This window comes from Eptesicus fuscus, chromosome 8, assembly GCF_027574615.1.
Source record: "Eptesicus fuscus isolate TK198812 chromosome 8, DD_ASM_mEF_20220401, whole genome shotgun sequence".
Taxonomy (NCBI): domain Eukaryota; kingdom Metazoa; phylum Chordata; class Mammalia; order Chiroptera; family Vespertilionidae; genus Eptesicus; species Eptesicus fuscus.
In genome coordinates this window covers 15,607,604-15,631,065 of record NC_072480.1, presented here as the reverse complement: position 1 = coordinate 15,631,065, position 23,462 = coordinate 15,607,604, and the positions used below count along the sequence as shown (strand labels likewise).

The window sequence follows — 23,462 nt, the reverse complement described above, 5'->3', positions numbered from 1 at the left end:
ATTTAACTACCTGGCAAATGAAAGTGCTCAGAGATTCCAGAATCCAAAGGGTGAGGAGATTAATTTTGATTGGGAGAAGAGGTGGGGTGGCTGGGAAAACTAAATGGAGGAGGGGGGAACTGGTGTGAGACAGGAAGAATTCATTCATTCCCATAGGCGAGGGAACCCTGCATCTTAGGGATCGGCACCATAAGGGAAGGAAGGAGATGTAGGTAGAGGATGAGGAGGAAGAAAGGATGGAAAGAAAATGCAGCTTGAGCAGATCCTTAAAATTCATCATTTCTTCTTCATAGCTTTGCTACCTCTCTTCTAGGGCACTGATCAATTCTAGATTCATGCAGTTCAAATCTAAAATTTAGGGGAGATGCCTGTAGAGTTTGAAAACTGTGCTTCCCAAATTAATACATGCAGTTTTGTGCTATTGTTGAAAATCAGAACTTTGAATACAGTCAGATAAAATTTTGTGCATCTTAGATGTTGAGTCTTTAGGTGTCTTTATTCAGTAAAAACCTACTGATTACTCTGTATAAACCAGTATTGTTCAGAATATCTAGTCAGCGCTAAACCCTTCAGCGAGCATACTGACCTTTCTGAGGCCCAAGAGCATGGAGAACATCTGGCAGAGGCTCCATCTGTGCTTGATGTGGTCAGTAACTTACACAAGTTTGAACAGAATTTTTTTTTTTTTTTTTTTTACTTTAAAAAATTTTCAATTATAGTTGATGTTCAATATATTAGTTTCAGGTATACAGCATAGTGATTAGACATTTATATAATTTACAAAGTGATTCCCTCAATAAGTTTTTCACCCACCTGGCACCCTTATAGTTATTGCAATATTATTGACTATTTCCCAATGCTGTACCTTATGCCCCTGTGACTGTTTTGTACCTACTATTTTCTACTTCTTAATCACTTCACCTTTTTCTCCAGCCCCCAGCTCCACTCTCATCTGGCAACCATCAGTTTGTTCTCTGTATCTATGAGTCTTTTTCTTATTTTGTTTGTTCATTTATTTTGTTCTTTAGAGTCCACATATAAGTGAAATCTATATTTGTCTTTCTCTGTCTGACTTATTTCACTTAGCATAATACCCTCTGGGTCCATCCATGTTGTTGCAAATGGTAAGATTTCATTATTTTTATGGCTGAGTAATATTTCATTATGTATGTACCACAACTTCTTTATCCATTGCCTTTTTAAAATTGATCTTTATTGTTGAAAGTATCATAGATGTCCCCATTTCCCCCCATTGACCCCTTCTAGCACACATCCGCCCCCTGCCCCAGGCCTTTACCACATTATTGTCAATGTCCATGGGTTATGCATATATGCATATAAGTTCTTTGGTTAATCTCTTCCCACCACCCCTCCACCCCATCTTCCCTCTGAGGTTGGACAGTCTGTTCCATGTTTCTGTCTCTGGATCTATTTTGTTCTTCAGTTTATTTTGTTCATTAGATTCAACATATGAGTGAGACCATGTGATACTTGTCTTTCTCTTGATTGGCTTATTTCACTTAGCATAATATTCTCCAGACCCCTCCATGCTGACTCAAAGGGTAAGATATCCTTCTGTTTTTACTGCTGCATAGTATTCCATGGTGTAAATGTACCACAACTCTTTTTTATCCACTCATCTACTGATGAAACAGGCACTTGAGCTGTTTCCAGATCTTAGCTATTATGAATTGCACTGCTATGAACATAGGAATGCATACATTCTTTCTGATTGGTTTTGGTTTCTTAGGATATATTCCTAGAAGTGGAACCACTATGTCAAATGGGAGTTCCATATTAAATTTTTTGAGGAAACTATCCATTGTCTTTTGATGGAGTATTTAATCTGTTTATATTTAAAGTAATTATTGCAAGGCATATAGGTATTGCCATTTTATTATTGTTTTCTGATTGGTTTTGTAATTCTTCTCTGTTCCTTTCTTATTCTCTTACTCTCTTGTATGTTGATGACTTTCTGTAGTGTTGTTTGATTCCTTTCTCTTTATTTCTTGTATATCTTTTGTAGGCTTTTGGTTTGTGATTACCATGTACATCATATATTTCAAGCTATGTTTACAGCAGTCTGTCTTAGGTTGGTTGTTGCTTCAATTTGAACACATTCTAAAATCACAACCAGTTTTACTCTCCACCTCCACATTTATTTATTTGTCATTTTTTTTACTTCTTTTGTGTGTGTGTATATATCCCTTGATCTACTGTTGTAATTACTTTTGCCTTTTAAACTTTGTATTAGCTTTATAGTTGATTGATCCAGTGCTTTTATTATTTACCTTTATCAGTAATAATTTTTCTTTGCAATATTTTCTTACTCATATTTTTTGCTTCTGCTTCTCCTCCTCCAATTCTATCTCTCTCTCTCTCTCTTTAACCTTTCTTATAATACTGGTTTGGTGGTGATGAAGTCCTTCAGCTTTTTCTTGGCTGGGAAGCTCTTTATCACACCTAAGATTCTAAATGATAGCCTTTCTGAGTGGAGTAACTTTAGTTGTAGGTCCTTGCTTTTTATCACTTTGAATATTTTATGCTAACCCTTCAGGCCTGCAAAGTTTCTGTTGAGAAATCAGCTAACAGTTTTCTTTTGCTGCTTTTAAGATTCTCTCTGTCTTTAACCTTTGGCATCCTATATAATAAAAGGCTAATATGCAAATTGTCCCCTTGGGAGTTCTGCTGACTGGGAGTTCGACTGCTGGCTATGACAAGTGCTGACCACCAGGGAGCAGCTTGGAACGAAGGAAGGCCCTGGCCAGCAGCCAGAAGGCCCAGATTGTCCCTGATTGTTGGCCAGGCCTAGGGACCCTACCTATGCACAAATTTCATGCACCAGGCCTCTAGTTTTATTTTATTTATCTTTATTATTGAAAGTATCATAGATGTTCCCTTTTAACTTTTGGCATTTTAATTATGCATCTTGGTGTGGGCCTCTTTGGGTTCACCTTTTTGGGGACTCTCTGCACTTTCTAGACTTGGATGTCTATTTTCTTTGCCAGGTTAGAGAAGTTTTCAGTTATTATTTCTTCAAATAAGTTCTCAATCCATTATTCTCTCTCTTCTCTTTCCGGTACTGCTGAGATGTGAATATCATTACATTTTATGTTGTCCCTGAAGTCTCTTAAACTATTTTCATTTTTTAAAAAGTATTTTTTCTTTTTGCTGTTCTGCTACCTTGTCTTCCATATCACTGATTTAATCCTCTACTTCATCTAATCTGCTGATTTCATCTAATGTAGTTTTCATTTCAGTTCTTGTATACTTCATGTCTGACTGGTTATTTTTTCTACCTCCTTTTTTTTTTTTTTATGCTTCCTATCTCTTTGTTGAACGTCTCACTGATACATCTACTCTTCCCCTAAGTTCATTGAGCATTCTTATAACCATTATTTTGAACTCTGCATCTGGTAGATTGCTTACCTCCATTTTGTTCTTTCATTTGGGACATGTGTCTTTGTCTTCACATTTTGGCTGCCTCCTTGTGTCTGTGTCTGTGTGTCAGGGAGAGCTGCTGTATCTCCTCACTGGGCAGTGGCCGTATGCAGAAGGGGGCCTGTGGAGCCAGTGGCATAGTCTCCATGTTCTCTGAACTGGGTGTCCCAGGGCTGTCCCTTGTGTGGGTGGTACGTGCCCTTCCATTGAGTTGAACCGTGATTGCTGTTGGCACATCGGTGGGTAGGGTTGATCCTCAGGCTGACGAATTGTGAGGACTGGCGATGACCACAGCCAAGCTGTGCAGGGGCTGACCCCACGGAGTGGGGTTTGCTTGGACAGGGCTCTGGGCCTGCTGAGACCGCTACTGGGTGTGTCATTTGTGGCACTAATGGGTGGTGCTCTGGTATGGTCTGAAGCCAGCCCCCAGGTGTGTTGGTTCCAGGGCCTCTTAGGAGGGGCTCCTGTGCAGGCCAAGGCCAGCTGCTGTTTGGCCTGAGGCCACCTGGTAGGAGCTGCGGACTGATCTGTGTCTGGTAGCTGCCTGTGCTGGGAGTGGATAGTGGTTATGCTGTGAAATGAGGCTGGCTTCTATAGCTCCAGGCTTGGGACTGTTAGCAAGAGGTACATGGAAAGCTGAGGCCAGCCAGTGTTCATTTGGGGTTTGTGGATCTTTCAGAAATTTTAGGAAATTCCACAGAGCTTTTGTGGATTCGCCTCTGTAAGGTGTTTGGGTGGGTGTGGGGATTGGGTGGGGCGGGGTCTCGGGGAATCACCAGGCCAAGGTGAACTCTGTTAGCCAGGTTGACTCAGATTTTGTGTCCACCAGCGCCTGCAGGTTGCATGTGGGGAGGCATCAGTAACAGAACAATGGTGCCTGATGGCACTTCTGTCTGGAGAGAGCTACCCCTCCAGGTCTTGCTTGAAGCCAGACTAGTTCCTCCTCATATATCCCTGGCACTTTTTAAGCTTCTTTCCCTTCTCTGGAACTTAGGGTGAGTGTGTGTGAGTCTGTACTCAGGTCTTTTAAGAGGTTGTCTGGGTCTTACAACAGTCCTCCACCACACCCAGACTGGGTCCCTGCTGATTCCACAGCCAGACTTTGTGGCACTGATGTTGCGGGCTGGGGAGTCTGGTGTGGGGCTAAGCTAAGGCCCCTCACTCCTCAGTGGGGGCCTCCACAGCCAAGATATCCCTCCCAGTTCTTAATAGCCACACTCATCTCTGCCTCTCCTACCAGTCTTGACATGGCTTTTACTTTATATCCTTAGTTATAGGAGTTTTGTTCAGCTAAGACTTTCAGGTGATTCTCAGTAGTGGTGGTTCTATAATTTAGTTGTAAATTGGATGTGGCCTTGGGAGGAGGCCAGCACAGCGTTTACCTATACCACCATCTTGACCCGAAGTCTCAAACAGCATTTTTCTTTAACAAATATTTAGGGCAATACCATCATAAAGATAGTTTAATTCCTTCTTGAAAGATGAAACAGAGGGCCGGAGACCATGGGATACCAGGACACAGGCTTTATTGGAGATCACCCTGCCGGCTGCCTTCCAGAAGGGGAGAGGGGAGAGGGGAGAGGGGAGAGGGCGAGCTTGCTGGGGTGAGAGTGCCTTTTAAGGGGAGGAAAAGAGGGGACGGGGTTAGGGCACTCAGCACACGCTGATTGGTGGTTTCCTGTAAGGCACATGATTAGGCACCTAGGGATTTAGGAATTGGGGGCTTAGGGTATATGGCAGGTGCTGATTGGTGGTTCAATGTACAGTCCATATAAGGTGTTCAGGAATGTCCGGCTGCAGGTGGAGTTTACGTCATACTCCGCCCATCAGTTGGGGGAAGGGAGGATCTATCACTTCTTAAATCATAAGAAAATAGGCATAATATTTTTAAAGTGTAAGTAAAAATATTTAACAATTCTTTGAAATTGCATATTTTCAGAGTGTTTTGCCAAGAACATGATCCATCAAGAGAAACTCTATCTGGTAAGTCTCTAAAATTTAGTATTGTGGGTTTAAAGAAAAGTGATAATTTAGGTAAGACATGAAGTAACCTGGTTTACTAGCCTCACTGAATTAAAATAAAAATTTCTGAATTAAAAATTTTACATATAAAATTGTTATTTTCTTTGTAGTGTGTAATATAATGTACTAACTTTTCTTTGTGAACTAGGCCTACTCTCTGTAAAGCCTTTGCCTTGTGTCTTCCATCCTCACTGCAATCAGCCTATATCACAAGGTAAAAAGCTCTGCCTTTTTGTGACTGCTTCTCTTCCAAAAGAATATCAGAATTTTTAGTAGATAAAATTGATAAAGTGCTGCATGGCCCCTAAATGAAATTGTCCTAAGAATGGTTAGCATTTCAGTTCTAATTAATAGTTAGCAATTAAGTTCTAAAATTGGACCCTGGCTGAATGGGCGTAGGAGATGGACATTCATTCACGAATGGTTTCCATGTACTGCTGGAAAGAGCAGTGTCTGTCTAGCACTGAATCTGGAATGCTCCTTGTGGACTGCAGTCAGGACCTGTTTGGAAAAAGCTCAATTCTGTGTCATGCCAACTTCATTTTATCCAAACAATATTGTTGCCCTCATTTTTTAAAAAATATTTTATTGATTTTCCACAGAAAGAGAGAGGGATAGAGAGCTAGAAACATCGATGAGAGAGAAACATCGACCAGCTGCCTCCTGTACACCCCCCACCAGGGATGTGCCCGCAACCAAGGTACATGCCCTTGACCGGAATCGAACCTGGGACCTTTCAGTCCGCAGGCCGACGCTCTATCCACTGAGCCACACCGGTTTCGGCTACCCTCATTTTTGAGTCATTACTGAAGCAGAATTTTTGGACTGGAACACGCAGAGTTCCCCTGTGCAGGATGTCCTTGATTTCTTTGTCCGCTGGAGTTGAAGAATGAATTCAGGACAGAAGGTGGTATAGCAAAGGTGGAAATTCATTAAAAAAACAACTACAGACTCCCACGTGGGGAGGGGGAAAGGTCCCACTGAGTTCCTTTTCCCTGTGGCTTATAAAGGCTACAGATCCTTGTGCCTTGATATCCCTTCTGATTGGTCACTATTCCCTTAGTTACTATAGTAACTCCTGTGCTTCACCCTCCCCCCTCCCCTTCGTAATTGTTTCCCTGTTTCCTTTGGGCTTTCTTCTACGTCTGGATGAGGAGCTTCCTGCCCTTTATTTTGTAAATATAGACCTTCTGCTGTTCCCAGCTCCCTCATTCTATGGAAATGTACCTGTTGCTGCTCTGCAGCCCTGTGCTTCCTCCATGGTCCTCTCAATTTCCTAAAACCTGTCTTTTTCACCCCTAAAAATTCCTGTTTTGGTACCTTTTTAAAAAATAATGGGTTGATGTTTTGAGGAAGAAGAATAAGAAATCCTAAATTTACATTATTTTGAAATATGTGTTGCTAGTAGGAATTTGGTGCGCCTCATATGTAGTACGCACTGGCCACAGTTTAGGTCCTAATGAGGGTGGGCTGGGGACATCAAGTTCACCTCCTAGGAATAACGGGGTGTGCATAAAACAAGCTGCTCAGAACAAAATGCCATTTCAACACAATATCCTTTATTTTGATTTTTTTGTTTTGTTGAAAACATTACTCTTTTAACTTATTAAGAAATACTATGAAAAACCCTGTTGTCAATTACTGTTTACTCAGGAAAGGTAACAATAATGTATTAGTTTTAAAAAGCAGATTATAACACTGGTAGTGAATCCTCTCCCCAGAAGAGGGTTGTTTTTTTTTTAATCTTCCAAAGAGGCCGCACCAGCACATACTTACCCAAATCCTTGCAAACATTAGATACTGAGCACCTTCACCTTTGTCAATCTGTTTTACTTTGCATCTTTGAGTGAAATTGAGTGTATTCCCCTATATTTTGATCAATTATATTTATTTTCCTGTCACCCAGTCTGTTTTCCTATTCAATGCACTCTCTCCCCACAGGGCTCCCAATATGCCCATTTTTCTACTCCAGTGTCTTTTTTTGTATTGATTTAGGAGATCTTTTTATATTTTTTAAATTGGCCTTTTATCATAGGTGTTGCAAACATTTAGTCTAAGTTTGCCATATCTTTTGACTTTGTAATCACTTTTGGCGTGTAAGAGTTTTACATTTTATGTAATCAAGCATCAGTCTTTTCCTTTGTGGATTCTGATTTCTACATGATTTATATTTTCAGGAGTACAAAGAAAACGAAAGAAGAAAGATCATTCAACAAGGACTTTGCTACAGGTACTTTGATTTAATTTTATTATAGCTTTAAGTTTCTTCTTACAAAGTTCTCATTTTAACCATTCTGGATTTCAGGTGAAATGATAGAACCTTAATGAAATGAATATTAAAGAGAAGTTAGATTGTATTGAGTATAAGCATATAATTCAGGATGTGACAGCCCCATAGGTCCTATAACACATCCCCTGGTACCAAATTAGTAAGAAGAATCTGAACCCATATAGTGCTTATAATCTTAAAATGATTAGAGGTAAGGTCAAGCATCCTTACCTAGCCAAGTATTTCCCAGCTGCATGCTCCATACTTGACCTAATTTATAACTTAAAATTCTCTGGATTGCTGCTGTGTATAAAGCATATGAAAATGTTTTGGGGATTTCATACAGTTTTTTATGCACCAGGTCTTATCAGCAACCTTCACCTTTCTCCTGTTTATATAAGAGGTACTTGTCACAACTCTTGATGTTTTGTCATACAAAACAAAAATACATTTGATATTTAAATCAACAGATGAATATGGGGCATGATTTTCACCATAAGCATATCACTGAATTATACAAAAAAAGATTGGTTTCTGATAACATTCTGATGTTATCGAGAACTGGAATAAATGAAGCAATGCTCAGAGATTTTGGAGTCATACTTTATTCACCGGGGTGGGCTTAGAGAAAATGAATTCAAATTCTAAGCAAAGCTACAAGCAGAACTTCCCTTTTTATTAAAGAGCCAGCCCTTTGTGCCCCTTAGTGGTTAGCTCGCTGCTGGCCTTGAAAACAACACAGTTCTATCCAATTAAAAAATACACCTGGCATGGCATTGAGAGTATGGGCGTATCTAGTCTTGGACCTACAAGGTCAGACAGCTACGTTTATCTTCCTCATTATTCAAGCAGGCTAAAGCAGGCTGGAAAGCAAAGTTATTTTTTTAGAATAAGAGGCCTTCTAAAAAATAGCAGTGAATTCCAAACAGTAGTTTTACAAAATAGGGGTTAGCCTTCTCACTGAAACGGAATTTTTGGACTGGAACCCGGATTCTTTGTCCGCCGGAATTGAAGAAGGAATCCACGGACAGAAGATGGTACAGCAAAGGTGGAGATTTATTGAAGAACAAGTACAGACTCCCACGTATGGAGGGGGAAGAGTCCCACAGAACGGATTCCCACGTGCGGAGGGGGAAAGGGTCCCACTGAGTTCCCTTTCCTTGTGGCTTATAAAGGCTGCAGATCCTGGTGCCTTGATATCCCCTCTGATTGGTCACTATTCCCTTAGACTGATTACTATAGTAACTCCTGGGCTCAAAGGTTGAACCTTTGGGACATGTGGGGTTCTCCCCCCTCCTTCCTTATTGTTTTCCCATTCCCTTTGGGTTTTCTTCTTCTCCTTCTGGATGAAGGGCTTCCTTCCCTTTATTTTGTAAATATAGGCCTTTTGCTGTTCCCAGCTCCCTCATTCTATGGAAATGTACCTTCTGCTGCTCTGCAGCCCTGTGCTTCCTCCAAGGTCCCCTTAATTTCCAAAATTTCCTAAACCTGTCCTATTTAACCCCAAAATTTCAGTTTCAATTCAATGCCAACAGTAAAATCAGTATAAAGTAATTTTGATTTTTCTCTCCTTCTAGGCACCTAAACTACTAACAGTAAACAGGTCCGAAAAACAGATGGAGGAAGAGGACAGCAAACACACAGGTGTGCTATAAGTCTTTTCTGTAACAAATATGACCTCCAGTACTTACAAAAAAAGATGAGTCCTGTGTTTCAAAGTTGGTATTCCACTTCATTCTTCTAGACCTGTAATAACTAATTTATAATAATAAAATATTTTGTCTTAACGATCCTTTTTATCATAACCCCAGCAGATCAAAATAACTTAGGTTGGGACAGTCCATCACTCTGAAGTACTGAGAGGATATTCTCTTTGATGAGAAGGCAGGGTGGTGTGAGCTTAGAATACAGTAATGTGCCACCCCTCACGCTGTGATTCCCGCTCCCTGGGAGCCGGGACCGGTAGCTTTCTGTTCTTAAGCAGAGAGACGTTCCATAACAACAGTCGCTGTGACAGAAAAATAACAGAGGCTGTCATCTCAAAAGAGTTGAAACTAAAATTTAGAACATTGTCTTGATTCATATAATTATTCTAAACAAAGTTTTTCACATTTTCATAACATTTCATTCATTGTTTCAGCTAGAAAAAATGAGGTTTGATGAAATTACAATTCGTAGAAAACCTAAAGGTACTGTATGTGTTATCTTAACTAATTATGCTCATCTACCACTAGGTAAGGTCTTAAAGACTATAAAGTGATTTATAACAGTTTCCCTAACACTGTTTCCTTCTAAAATGTTTTTCTTATTCTTAGATGCAATTGTGAAAGTTGCTTTTCTCAAGAAATGTAAGGAAGCAGGACTTCTTAATGATTTATTTGAAGAAATATTACAAAAACTTCATTTGATTCAGGAAAGACTCATGGAAGAGAATATTTCAGAATCAGGTACTAAAATAGCAAAATTCCTATATAGAGACTTCTCACAGACATACATATAAAATAAAACAAAACCAAAAACCTGTACACATTTTCTATCTGAAATATTATTTTCCTTTATCTCATTCTTTAATAAAATCCATTGTTCCAGATCTCCTGTCTTTTACAAATCTACAGGATATGGGAAATTCACAAACTCATTAATTTTGTAAAAAATATCCTGATGCCATGGAGGTTTTTCAAGTATTTTCCAAAGGTGCGTGGCTGAGAGTGACCAGCAAAAGACGGGCACTTCAGAACCAAACTCAGTCACACGTCCACCCCCACAGATGAGCACACTTGTTGCTAAGATCTGAGAATGGCATTATGTTAGTTTTGATTTGACTCAAATTCTGTTCCTTAGTAAACCAAGTGTCTTTTTTGGTATGTTCAAGTTTAAAGTATAGAAGTAATTTTACTGTTCTGACTGATGTCTGACTTTGTTTAAATGTGACTTTTCATTAGGAACTCTTTGGAAAGCTTAAGTTCCATTCATATGTGCAGGTATACAGCCACTTAGCCTTCTTATCATCTCTCCTATGAGCGTAAAACCTTTATTATACACTGAGTGGCCAGATTATTATGATCTCTGAACTCATAATAATCTGGCCACTCAGTGTATATCCTATATAATAAAAGGCTAATATGCAAATTGCCCCCTCGACCAGGAGTTCGACCAGCAGGCAGGTGGCCAACCACCCATGTCTCCTCCCCCTGGCCAGGCTAGCTGGACCCCACCCATGCATGAATTCATGCACCGGGCCTCTAATACACACACACACACACACATACACACACACACATACACACACTGAGCGGCCAGATTATTATGCGTTCAGAGATCATAATAATCTGGCCACTCAGTGTAAATATAGCTATTTTATTTTTTATTATTATTTTTTTAAATATATTTTTATTGATTTTTTACAGAGAGGAAGAGAGAGGAATAGAGAGTCAGAAACATCGATGAGAGAGAAACATCGATCAGCTGCCTCCTGCACACCCCCCACTGGGGATGTGCCCGCAACCAAGGTACATGCCCTTGACCGGAATCGAACCTGGGACCCCTGAGTCCGCAGGCCGACGCTCTATCCACTGAGCCAAACCGGTTTCGGCAATATAGCTATTTTAAAAGAAAAAGCTTGATAGTCTATATTTTAAGAATAATATAAAATAAATGGTTATTTGAAAGGGATTATTTTCTATAGGACAAAACCAACAAATGAAATTAAGAGCAAACATATCTTAAAGCTCATTCATTGCATTCTTTTGTTTATTCTTTAGTCTAGACCAAGCACTTCTCAAACTTGAGCATGCCCCTCAGAATCACCGGGAGCAGCGGTCGCCAACCAGCAGACCACTGGTGGTCCGTGAGGTCCAAAAGGCTGGCGACCGCTGACCTGGAGGGCTTGTTAAGTCACAGGTGGCTGGGCCTCCCCTCTGGAGGTTCTGATTAGTAGAGGTGCCAAGAATTTGCATTTCTAACAAGTTCCCAGTAGATAACTGCTCTGTTTACTTTTCATTTTGGAGGGTTACTTTGTGAGGTGTTTCTGCCTACATAAAATATTTAAATTAAAACAATGTTTTTCTCCCTCCAGACTATGAAGAAATCGGGACTTCACTTTTTGATTGTAGATTGTTTGAAGACGCATTTGTAAGTTTTCAAAAAGGTATGAGTTAGAATCAAGCAGCCAAGTTTACAAATATTTATCACATATACTGAAATAATGTCATACTATTCAGGTGATAAAAATCATATTTCAATGGACTCAGTTTTATTTTTGATGATTCTTTATTGTTGAAAGTATTACATATTAGACACAGTTTTATTAAATGAAAAAGCAACACCACAAAATAGTATGACCTCTCACACACACAAGAAAAAATATGTCAATACACAGAGGCACACGTGCACACAGAAAAACTGCACCCAAATGGAAACAGTGTTTATCTGTAGGTGGCTGGATTCGTGTTTTTCTTTGTATTTTCCACAGTCTCTAACCTACATATAGTAGTACTTTGTGTAGAAACAACAAAAAAATGATTGCAAAATGGCAGAATATTTAGGCACCATGTTCAGGAATCAGCAGGTACAGATGAACAGTCTGCCATTTGTCTCCCTCTCACTTGGTATGATGTATACATATTTTAATTTTCCCAACATTAATCTGCAAATCCACTGGCCAACTTAGATCAACTCTAAAGCTTATGAGAAAAAAAAAAAATGAGCAAGAATAGCTAAGAAATTTTTGAAAAAGAAAAAAACCTTGTGAGGGTAGAGACTTAACTTTTCTGTAAAATATCAACCATTTATTGAGTAGGTCCTTTTGCCATTGTTTAAGATGCCTTCAAAACAAGGCTAAATTTTCACTTACTTGTGAGTCTGATCTGACTTCTCCCCAAGGCTGCCACACACAGCTGGGAGGGGTGCACTGCACATCCCAGTGGGAAGGGGGCGCCAGAGTCACACAGTTTTTTGCAAATGGCTTCTCTGAAGTTGTATTTGTCTATCCAGCAAATGGTATTAGGACAATAGATTTTCCCTGTGGAGAAAACATTACCAGGTAGCTCATATCCCTGTCTCAATATACACAAGCTTTTCTCATTTTTGTTTTCATATTACATATTTCTATTTGAATTCTGTATTACATTTATAATCAGCAGAAAAAATACTTCTTAAAATCTACCAAAAATAGTGTTATCTTTTAACAGTCTCTTGAGGATGTCTGTATACTGCTAATGGGAATATCCATGTGTATTTTTTTTAAGCAGCCTTTTAAATCTTTTTCTAAAAGGCTTTATTTTGTAGGGGACTTTCACTGTGTTTATTTTTTTGTATAAAAAGTTACATCTTTGAGCCAAAACCGGTTTGGCTCAGTGGATAGAGCGTCAGCCTGCGGACTGGAAGGTCCCAGGTTCGATTCCGGTCAAGGGCATGTACATTGGTTGCGGGCACATCCCCCGGTGGGGGATGTGCAGGAGGCAGCTGGTCGATGTCTCTCTCTCATCGATGTTTCTGGCTCTCTGTCCCTCTCCCTTCCTCTCTGTGAAAAATCAATAAAATATATTAAAAAAAAAAAAAAAAAGTTACATCTTTGGAACATGATACCGGTCACTACTTGGGTGGGTGAGTGGGAGTATATAGGTTACAATGTAATATTCGTGAGGTGGGGCACTAGGAGGAGACACTATTTGGAACCTCATGAGAAACAATTTAAAAGGCTCAACTTTAAAAAAAAATTGATTGATTTGAGAGAGAGAGAGAGAGAGAGAAAGGGTAAAAGAGAGAGAAACATCAACTTGTTCCATTTATTTATGCATTATTGGTTGCTTCTTGTATGTGCCCTGACTGGGGATCGAACCTGCAACCTTGGTGCATTGGGACAACACTTTAACCAACTGAGCTGCTACCTGGCCAGGGCAAAAGACTTTAGCTTTTGACACCCAACTAATAAAGACTCTTTGGCTTAACTTAGCCTTCCTAATGTTCCAGAAAGTTAACTACAGGTATATAGGTGTTCTAAGATTATGTATGTGTTAATATTCTTCAGTTTTGAGGTTTTTAAAAAAAATGACATTGCCACCGAGTAATCTTCCTAAATTTCCACATTAAAAGCCTTTCTATTTCTAAATAAAATCAAAAGCTTTTAACATTAAAAATTGGATGCATGTTTATGAAAGACTTGCCCTCATCCTTGATATTGTAACACATGCTCTCACCAATCACCCTCTCTCAACAAATGTATATAGTGTAGCATGAAGGTTATACAGTGGCTGCTTTCGAGTTTTCAAAGATACAGAGGGCCTTTTAATGCTAAAAATTGTACAAAACCTTAAAGATTTACTGACCAGCTTTATGTGCAATGAAATACTAGAGTTCTTTCCTGAATTAGAAGAGGAAGCAAAGACCTAAAACAACCAGTTCCTCCTCTCAAGATCCTAGAATCTTTTCCCTTGGGGCACAGCATCATGTACCAGGCTCTTGCAAATACAAGGGGCTAGATATACATTTTTTATACAACTACTGAATAACCTGAAATAATTTTATTTCTTCTTATCATACACAGCATTAGAGACTAACATTCAGCAATTTGAAGAAAAATGGCAGCAGATGAAGCAAGAGATTGCGCTACTTCAGGACTTAAAACAAACTTTGTGCTCTATTCAAGAAAACAGACCAAGGTCAAATTGTGCTTCAGTATCTTCTCTGTCTCCTTAGGAGTTACCGTTGCAAGCAGGCTGAGCACTAGAGAACAGGCGTGTGAAAGCCACACATCCCTAGCACAAGGTCTCGTGTCTCTCTGGTCTGCACGCTTTGGTCCTCACCAGCTCAAACCTGTACATGCCTAACTGGGTATCTACTGCCTCCCTCTTATTATCTCACCTCTCCTCCCCCTCCTCTCTGACAAAATGTTTCTCAGATTCTACTTCAGTAAAGTGGATCATGCCTCCCACATCTCCCAACCTCTGTACTAAAAACCTGTCCCTGGCCTCCTGCTGACACATGGCCTCCACCCCACTCACACTCCCGTGATCTAGGCCAGCGGTCACCAACCTTTTGGACCTCACGGGCCACCAGTGGTCCACAGACCACCAGTTGGCGACCACTGATCTAGGTTGGTTCCAGTAACACACCAGTTGCCCCTAGCCCCAGGGCCTTTGGCACATCCTGTTGTGAAGTCTTACCTGCTCTTTCGCCTTCCTCTGCTCCCTCTGCAGCTCTTATACCGGTTCTCCCACTTATTCCATCTGAGTACTTTTCCTTCATAACCCTTCCCAGTATAACCCACTGTGTCTTACATCACACTGTCGGAGTCTACGTTCTGAGGGCAGGAACTCACTATTCTGTGTTTGCTTACTATCACATTCCCCAGCACCCAGCATGCTCCATGAATGTTTGTTCAATAAATACATAAACTATTTTTATCTTTGGAGACTATTTCTAGCCCATAATGCCTCTTAGATATAATAAATTTGAATATTTTATTTTACTTGTACCAAATTTGCCTGTCGTCTTGTCACAAAGTCTGCTTTTTAAATTTCTTTTCAGCCACGGTCATCACATGGTCATACATCATCTTCAAAATAAATATTGAAATTTAAAATTGGACTCTGAATATCAGTGAGAAATGTAAGAATGAAAAAAAAATGATAGTTACGATTTTTCTCAACCTTACATTCACATTTCTAATTTTTTACTATAGTACCCTAATTCACAATAATGCTACATTTCTTATTGTTGTTAATTCTCATCCAAGGTATTTTTCCATTGATTTCTTAGAGTGGAAGGGAGGGGGAGAAACAGAGAGAGAAACATCCATGTGAGAGAGAGACATCAATTGGTTGCCTACCACATACACCCTGATCAGAGCCAAGGATCGAGCCTGCAAATGAGGTATGCCCATGACCAGAATTGAACCCAGGACGCTATATCCACTGAGCCAAACTGGCCAGGGCATTAATGCTACCTTTCAAAATGCGTTTGATCTAAGTCTCAGCATGATGCCTGGTATGTAATAAGTACTCAAAAATATCTGTTCAGAGAAGAATATGATGTAGGTGAAAAGAGAATGGGTCCATACCTGTTGTAAAGGCAACCCTAGCCCAAGTCATTCTTACCTGAGGGACAAAATCAAAGTCAGCTGTTTTCAAATTTGCACATCAGAATCACCTGGGGGACTTAACAAACTAACAGCCAAGACTCCATCCCAGACCCACTGGATCAAATTTCCCCTGGTCTAGATGGTAACTAACTCAGCTTCTGCCCCTGATAATGAAGCACACTAATAATCCCTCCTTTGGAAAAACTGCTATTCGAAACTGCTCTTTTAGAATTCTGCTATTTTTGCTAGTCCCTCTGTTATTTTCAGACTGTAAAATAACATTGTTTTTTGCTTGAATAGAAAAGATAAACTTAATTGTCTGACCTTGCAAGCTAGCCATCTAACATAAGGAACTGATACGCTGATATTGATGCCAGGTGCCTGTATAGATAAGATACTCAAGGTTACAGGTGTCTGAATAGATATGACAGGTGTTTGCTAGATATGATATGTACTCAAGGTTACAAGCTGTCTACAAAAATAACTTATACAAAGAACTAGAATGATATAAAAAGGAAATATTCCCTCCTGTGTTCAGAATTTGCCAGAGGTAATCTGCTCTGAACCTGTGTGCAATAAGGATGACTCCTAACTAACTGGCTCATTGGGCTCTTGTCCAGCTCACTGATTTGCGATGCAACAACACTACATCATATAGCAAAGCTTATCGGAGTAATAGTTTTGACTTCATGATCTTTATTTTAAAGAAAACCTCTGTCCCCCCACCTTTATTTTCAAATTTAATCTGTCATACACAAGATTACTTTGGCACAATGCAGCTTGTGTTTTGCAGTCATAAAGTAAGCAGATGTCAGGCAAACCTAGACCTGGTTTTGTACTTCAGCTGTATCATTTAGTACTGAAAAACTTGAATCAAATTGTTTAATCTATCCCAGCCCAATCCTGCCTACCTTATGGTACAAAATGTGGGAATGGAAAAAAATGTATGTGCAGCACAGGGCATGATGCTTGGCACCATGGGAAATAAATGTTCTCACATACACACATCCTCCCCCTTGCCAGCATTTCCACCCATCAGACCCTGGCTTTTCTCCATCTACTCAACTAGACTTGCTTATGTCAGGCTCTGGAAGGCTCATCAGCTCCCACCTGTAAGCCTTTGCTTGTGCCACTTGACATTAAGTCTCTTAGGTTTTCTCTCACTATCACGAAAAGCTGTTTACAGATATGTTATTGTGTTAACTCCTAACCTTTCCTATAATGTATACTTTCCTAGAGGGCGGGGACTATTTATGTCTTTCCCTTCACTTATAAGTACCCCAAAGGATTCAGATACACTTTTCTGCTGTGACAGCTCAACTGTATTCTCTCTCAGCAGAAATAAAATCAAAGGATTTCTATGGGGGTTTGTGTGCCGTTAAGAAGCAGCTGACACATGTTCATGGTGGTATCTATTTTTAGCCTGATACCTGCTAAGGTTCATAGTACAGATTTTTTTAAGTTGTTGCAAATTATACGTAAAACTCACCATGTTAACTATGTTTAAGGGCACAGTTCTGTAGCATTCAGTCTGTTCACATTGTTTTGCTACCCCCACCACTGTACATCCACAGAACTCTTCGTCTAGCACAACTGCAACTCTGTAACTGACTCCCCATTTCCTCCCCCCCGAGTCCCTGGCACCACAAACTGCTTTCTGTCTGACAGTGACAGGGCCTTCACATACGGTCTTTGTCCTTTGTGACTGGTTTGTTGAACCAGCATAATGTCTTCAAGGTTCATCCCAGTGGCAGCGTGTGTCAGAATTTCCTTTATTTTACGGCTGCACATTACTGATTTTTGAGGGGGGTGGTGGAACAACTACATGCCTCTTCTTAACAGACAACTTTATTAATATGTCTTTCTAAACATTACATAAATACAACCTACACATTAGAGTATCAAACATTGTTCCAGTAAGAAGATCAACAGTACATTTAGGGCTATTTTAGGAAATATGAATACTTTGGCTTTCATTATTACATCAGATGAAAAAAGCAATTCAAAGAATAGTTTTCATCTCTATGATTAACAACAAAACCAAGTAGAAAAATAAGTATATATTTCTTAAAAAAGATACTCAAACAATTTTGAGGGACTTGTTCCCCTTCTCTTCACTACATACATACTCACACAAATTAATAATATGAGAAGTGGTTCTTCACAAATATTTGTTCAATTTCTGAACCATGTATGGAAATGGACCTACTACTTTAATTTGTGCTTTTCATAGTTCTTTTTTCAAGTAAGAGCAATAGTAAACATACTGAAGTTCATGTTTTGTCCAGATCAAAATAAGCCTACAGAAGAGTGATTGTTACAAACACTATCCTTCCTAATTAATAATCAAATTAATATGTATTACCAACCTAGTAAGAAAAGTACTACCATGTTACAAAACTAATTCTAACCTAGTCACTGGACTTCAATCACTAGCAACATGGTCACGAAAAGGGGGCTGGGACTTCCAGATGTGTATATATTTACCTGCCAATGAATGTCCCGTGTTGGGCCCTCCCTGCTACACACGCACTCACAAACACGGCTAAAAATAACAGCGGCCGCATCTCTTCACCCTCTTGTTAATGTGGATCTGAAAATGTATTTAGGCTCCAAGTTCAGATGGGAGGACCTTCTAGGCAGGAAACAGAATTTTCTAAGAGAACTCCCACAAATGGAGTCTGTGGATTGGAGGGCAGAGCAGAGGGTTGTTCTTAAAGCAAATTCACCTAACACGACAAAACTCAGAGGTGAATATTCTTACCTTCCAAATCACATTTCATAACCAGACCCCCCAAAAACAAAACAAAAAATCCCATAAGTTTGATCCTTTTTCAAGGTCCAATTGTGCTCAATATTAGACCTAACACAATTAAAAGGAGAGGAAAACCCAAAGTAAAAGCTGGCGAAGTTTCAAATAAGCAAATCGGTGATGGATTTGGCCTAGGTAAGAGATAACACGAATTCCATTAAATCCTGGGGGTTGGTTTTAAGAACCTTTTCTTTGAGTCATATGCAGCAGAACTGATGATTTAGCAAGCCACAATTTAGGAAGGCAAGAGTATATTGAGTATATCATTTTTGTTGGGGGAAAAGTGTGTATGGAGGAGGGGGCAATTTAAACGAGTTCTCAATTTTTTCTTAATAAAATAAAACATTGTTAAATAGTAGTGGAGATCCTAATTTATAAAACATTCACCTTTGTCCAAGTTTCTTTCATTATCAACTTTTCACAGACAGTTCTAAATTACTAATCTTTATGTGCTTAAGTCTTAAGAGAAAGCTTGGCTAATCTAGAAATTTATCTTTACATAATTATCATTTCAATAGATTTAACTCATTAAATTTAGTATTATTTTCATACACCATGAAGTTAAGAAAAGTCCATCAATAGTGCAAACACAAAAATAAAAGCCTCAAAATATCTCAGCTAATCCTTCACAGTAAGGCAGTTGAACTAACAACTAATGCAGCAATTCAATTAGCCCCAAAGTCAGCATCTTTAATTCATGGTGGGGCCTCTATGTCTAACTCACAATTCACAAACTATCCCCACCCCTAGCGTCAAACAGATTGTTGATACGTGAGCCAGGAGAGTTGCCACAAACTTCCCCTTTCCGAGTTCATACATTCCTCTAATGAGAAACAAAAAACAACCAGCTAAACTTTCACCCTTTTCTGGTGTTCCAGACAAACCGAGAGTCACATTTAAAATATACATGTCTGGAACAAGAGTTGTTTAAAGTTCAGGAAAAGCCATATATCCTTCATATATTCCTACACAGAGAGCTGTGTCTCAGAAATGCAAAGAGACAGCCTGAGGGTTTTACCTGCAGCGCATCACCAGAAGAGCAAACAGACACACCATCACCAGTGCCCAGAGCACGCGCACAGAACCCAGCAGCCTCGGCTTCAGTTCTTAAAGGCTCCACATCTACTGGCTTTAGCAATGAATTCCTTTAGCAGAGGGCCATCCATTTGCCAAAATGCTGCAGTCTGTGTAACTTCTGTCAAATGATTGGTGCAAAACTTAAAGCAGAATTCTTCTAAATCCTGGACACACACAACAAAAATAAAAACAAGAAGAGGCCTTTTTAAATTAACCTTGATTGAATTACTTCTCTCCAAACCATTCACCCCAAGTACCGCCCCCTCCCCCAGAAAAGATAGCTGAGTCCAGAAACCTCAAATTAGGCAAACCAGTGGCCACAGGCAGGTGCCGGAAAAGCACGTACTATTTACTCACAACACAGTAAAAGCACTGACTCCCTATCTCGTCTGACTCTTCAAAACATGCCTACATGCACACACACAGTCCATGAGGGAAAGTTTCCTCATGGTCATCACATAGTCTAGTCTTAACTTGACGACATGATATTAAAAAGCTAATGCAACTTTAGTCCCTATCATATGTTTTACCACATACAAGAAGTCAGAGAAAAGAATTAAGATAGGGGTTATTTAATGAGAGACTATAAGAATTAGAGAAGTGTTGAAGAGGTGTAGTCAACCTAAAGTGACACATTAAAAAAATTTCCAAGAACCTTAAGTTCACTTTCACGCTCTCCTAAATACAAATGCCTTTCAAGAATAACACACAACTTCCATCACACCGATTTCTTAGATGGTTAACAGAAAGAATATTTAGAGATTGGATTTTCGGTCAGACAAATGGAAGTCACCAACCACCACCATTCAGGAAAGTAAACATATACAAATGGTAAACCAGAACAATTTAAAAATCGATTTCTGCCTATCACCTCCTGTCATCCCCAGCAAGACTCTAATGTTGTTTGTTCCTTTGTATGTTGGAACATATATTAAATCAATGAGGTACCAGGAATATATACCAAGACTAAGTATACAAAAGCAAATCCTACTAATAACTCTTATCACAAATAGCTTGATTTTTATCACTTGGCTGGATACTGTGAAGGTACTCAGGGTCCTATCAAACCAGGAACTCAACAACATTTAAACGGTACAGTCTTGACTTCACGCTTCCAGTAACCATGAAATGAGAATTTTAGGCAAAATGGGGAAGGACTCACACAAACATGAACACACACCTCTTTTGCTCTCTCAGTGCAGACCTCTGCAAATAAAGACCCTTTATCCTGAGGAGAAGGATACTCCCCTCCAGGAATATAACCAGTAGGAGATAAACTCCATCTAATGTGTACTAGCCAGCCACTGGCAGAGTTTTCTAGATAATTCAAAATGCATTTAAAATGTTAGCACAATCTCTGAATCCATATTTTTAATAAGAGATACCGAGTGGGTTGAATAAACGTGCAACTGAACGCTCTATGTATTATAGTAAAATAAAATGCTAAACTATATAAAACATTCTCACATTAATATTAAAGAAAAAGCACTACTCCTGGTATTTTATAACCCAAAGGTTAATAAACAGCTCTAGGGACTAAATTATTCCACAGGAAGGTAAGTTATACTTTGATCTTATTTATCACAAATAGAAAACTAGTTTACCCATAACTTAGGAAGAAGTAGCCAGTCATGAGCAGGAAAGTTGTTCCAAACCATGTAATTTATCAGATAAGGATTTTTAAATATTAAGTTTTAATTACGGAACTTCAATCCAAAGGAAAAGAAGCCCGGCCCCTGTTACTCAGTGGTTGAGTGCTGACCTGTGACCAGGAGGTCACGTTTGATTCCCGGTCAGGGCACATACCCAGGCTGTGGGCTCAATCCCCAGTAGGGGACATGCAGGAGGCAGCAGACGGATGTTTCTCTCTCTCTCCTCTCTCCCTCTTTCAATAGAAACTTTAAAAAAAAAGAATGCAAACTGTGCTTCTAATTACAAATCCGTTCATATATCAATAAAAATAGTTCTATCAAACTGCCTTTGAACTGGTGAGATTTCTCAACATTCAACAAATGTTGAACAGTTTCAAACAAAAGTCTAACTAGGGCCCTGGTTGGTAGGGCTCCGTGGTTAGAGCATTGGTCCCGCGCACGGAAGGGTGGCAGGTTCCATTCCAGGTTAAGAGCACATACTAGTACTAGTACCTGGGCTGCAGGTTCATTTCCAGCCCCAGTCCAGGAGAGTGCGGGAGGCAGCCTGCAGACACATCTCCCTCCCTCCCCTCCTCCCTCCCTCTTCCTTCCCCTCCCTCTCCCTTCCCTTCTCCCTCCCTTCCTCTCTCTCTCCCTCCCTCCCCTCTCCCCCTCCCTCCTCTCTTCCTCCTTCCCCTCTCCCCCTCCCTCTCCTCTCTCCCTCCCTCCCCTCTCCCCCTCCCTCCCCCTTCCCCCTCCCTCCTCTCTTCCTCCCTCCTCTCTCCCCCTCCCTCTCCCTTCCCCTTATCCCTCCCTCCCTCCCTCCCATCTAAAAGCAATGGAAAAATATTCTCAGGTGAGGCTTAAAAAGAAAATTCTAACTAGAGAATACTGAAAATAATCTAAATATCCATTGTTTAATAAACTAATTGAACCTTGGTGAAGGAAGATCTATGGAAAAGGAAGCATTGAAAGCACTTGGAAAGAGAAACTGGAATATGCAAATTCATTTGCATGAATCAGAGTGGCATAGCCAAGCAAATTCATTGAGAACCAATGCCCTGAACCAGTTTGCCTTAGATGTGTGATTTAGATAAACATCTTTCCGATAATTCTTAAATACTATAAGAATCTACATGATTTGCATGAATGGGTGTGGGGTGGGGGAGGGTAATGGTAAGATATGTACACATATAATACCTCAATAAAAAAAAAAGATTAATCATAAAAAAAAAAGAATCTACATGATCTGTTCAGCGCATTCTGCAAATGATCAGATCTTCAATTGCTTAGAAAAGAAAATGTGACTCTTACCCAATCAATATATCCTATCTAATAAAGAGGGAATATGCAAATGGACCATCACGCCATAACAAGATGGCTGCACCCACAGCAGAGGTGGGGATCCCGTAACACAAGATGGCTGTGCCCACAGGGGAAGCCGAGTTCCCCTAACGAGCCTTAACGAGCCATCAGCAGGGACCTGAGGCTGCGTGGCCCTGGGCCACGGCAGGGACCTGAGGCTGTACCCCTGCCTGGTGGGGCTTGACAGGGGACCTCAGGCCGCGCTCCCCACGCCGGCGCCAGGCTGGGGATCTCAGGCTGCACACCCCCACCCGGCAGAGCTTGATGGGGAACCTCGGGCCATACCCCCTGCCCCAGCGTCGGACTGGGGGACCTCAGGCCATGCCCCCCGCCCCGGTACCAGGCCAGGGAACTGAGGCCACGCCCCCTGGCAGGGCTTGACAGGGGACCTTAGGACATGCTCCCTGCCCAGCAGGGCTTGACGGGGGACTTCAGGGCGCACCCTGCCCCCGCCCTGGTGCCAGGCTGGGGAACCTCAGGCCGCGCTCCCCTGACCCAGTGCTAGGCCGGAGGACCTGAGGCTGCACCCCCCGCCCAGCGAGGCTTCACAGGGACCTCAAGGCATGCCCCCTGCCCCGGCCTGGGGGACCTCAGGCCGTGCACCCTGCCCCGGCACTGGGCTGGGGACCAGAGGCTGCCCCCCCGCAGCGGGGCTTGATGGGGGGCCTGAGGCCGCGCACCCCACCCAGTGGGGTTTGATGGGTGTGGGGCTGGCTGGGTATTGATCTAGCCCAATGGGGGTGGGGCCGGCTGGGTCTGGGTCTG

The 23,462-nt window shown here is 40.7% G+C and overlaps 2 protein-coding genes across 4 annotated transcripts in view; one reads left to right on the top strand and one right to left on the bottom strand.

Annotated features, from left to right (window-relative positions):
- The window catches only part of SETDB2 (SET domain bifurcated histone lysine methyltransferase 2), a 98,464-nt gene extending 83,333 nt beyond the window's left edge, over nt 1-15,131 (top strand). The window contains exons 14-20 of the mRNA XM_054719793.1: nt 5,381-5,424; nt 5,612-5,677; nt 7,641-7,693; nt 9,310-9,376; nt 10,048-10,179; nt 11,808-11,879; nt 14,277-15,131. Coding sequence (XP_054575768.1) covers nt 5,381-5,424; nt 5,612-5,677; nt 7,641-7,693; nt 9,310-9,376; nt 10,048-10,179; nt 11,808-11,879; nt 14,277-14,428 — 586 coding nt within the window. The 3' untranslated portion in view covers nt 14,429-15,131. The remainder of the gene's footprint in view (nt 1-5,380; nt 5,425-5,611; nt 5,678-7,640; nt 7,694-9,309; nt 9,377-10,047; nt 10,180-11,807; nt 11,880-14,276) is intronic.
- The window catches only part of RCBTB1 (RCC1 and BTB domain containing protein 1), a 74,267-nt gene continuing 63,227 nt past the window's right edge, over nt 12,423-23,462 (bottom strand). For 2 of the 3 annotated variants that reach the window (XM_028151618.2, XM_028151619.2), the window contains exons 12-13: nt 19,643-19,865; nt 12,708-12,752 (exon numbers count right to left, since the gene is read on the bottom strand). In XM_028151618.2, the coding sequence (XP_028007419.1) occupies nt 19,725-19,865 (141 nt within the window). In that variant the 3' untranslated portion in view covers nt 12,708-12,752; nt 19,643-19,724. Of the gene's footprint in view, nt 12,753-19,642; nt 19,866-23,462 lie in introns of all 3 variants that reach the window. The other variant, XM_054719795.1, reaches the window with a different exon arrangement.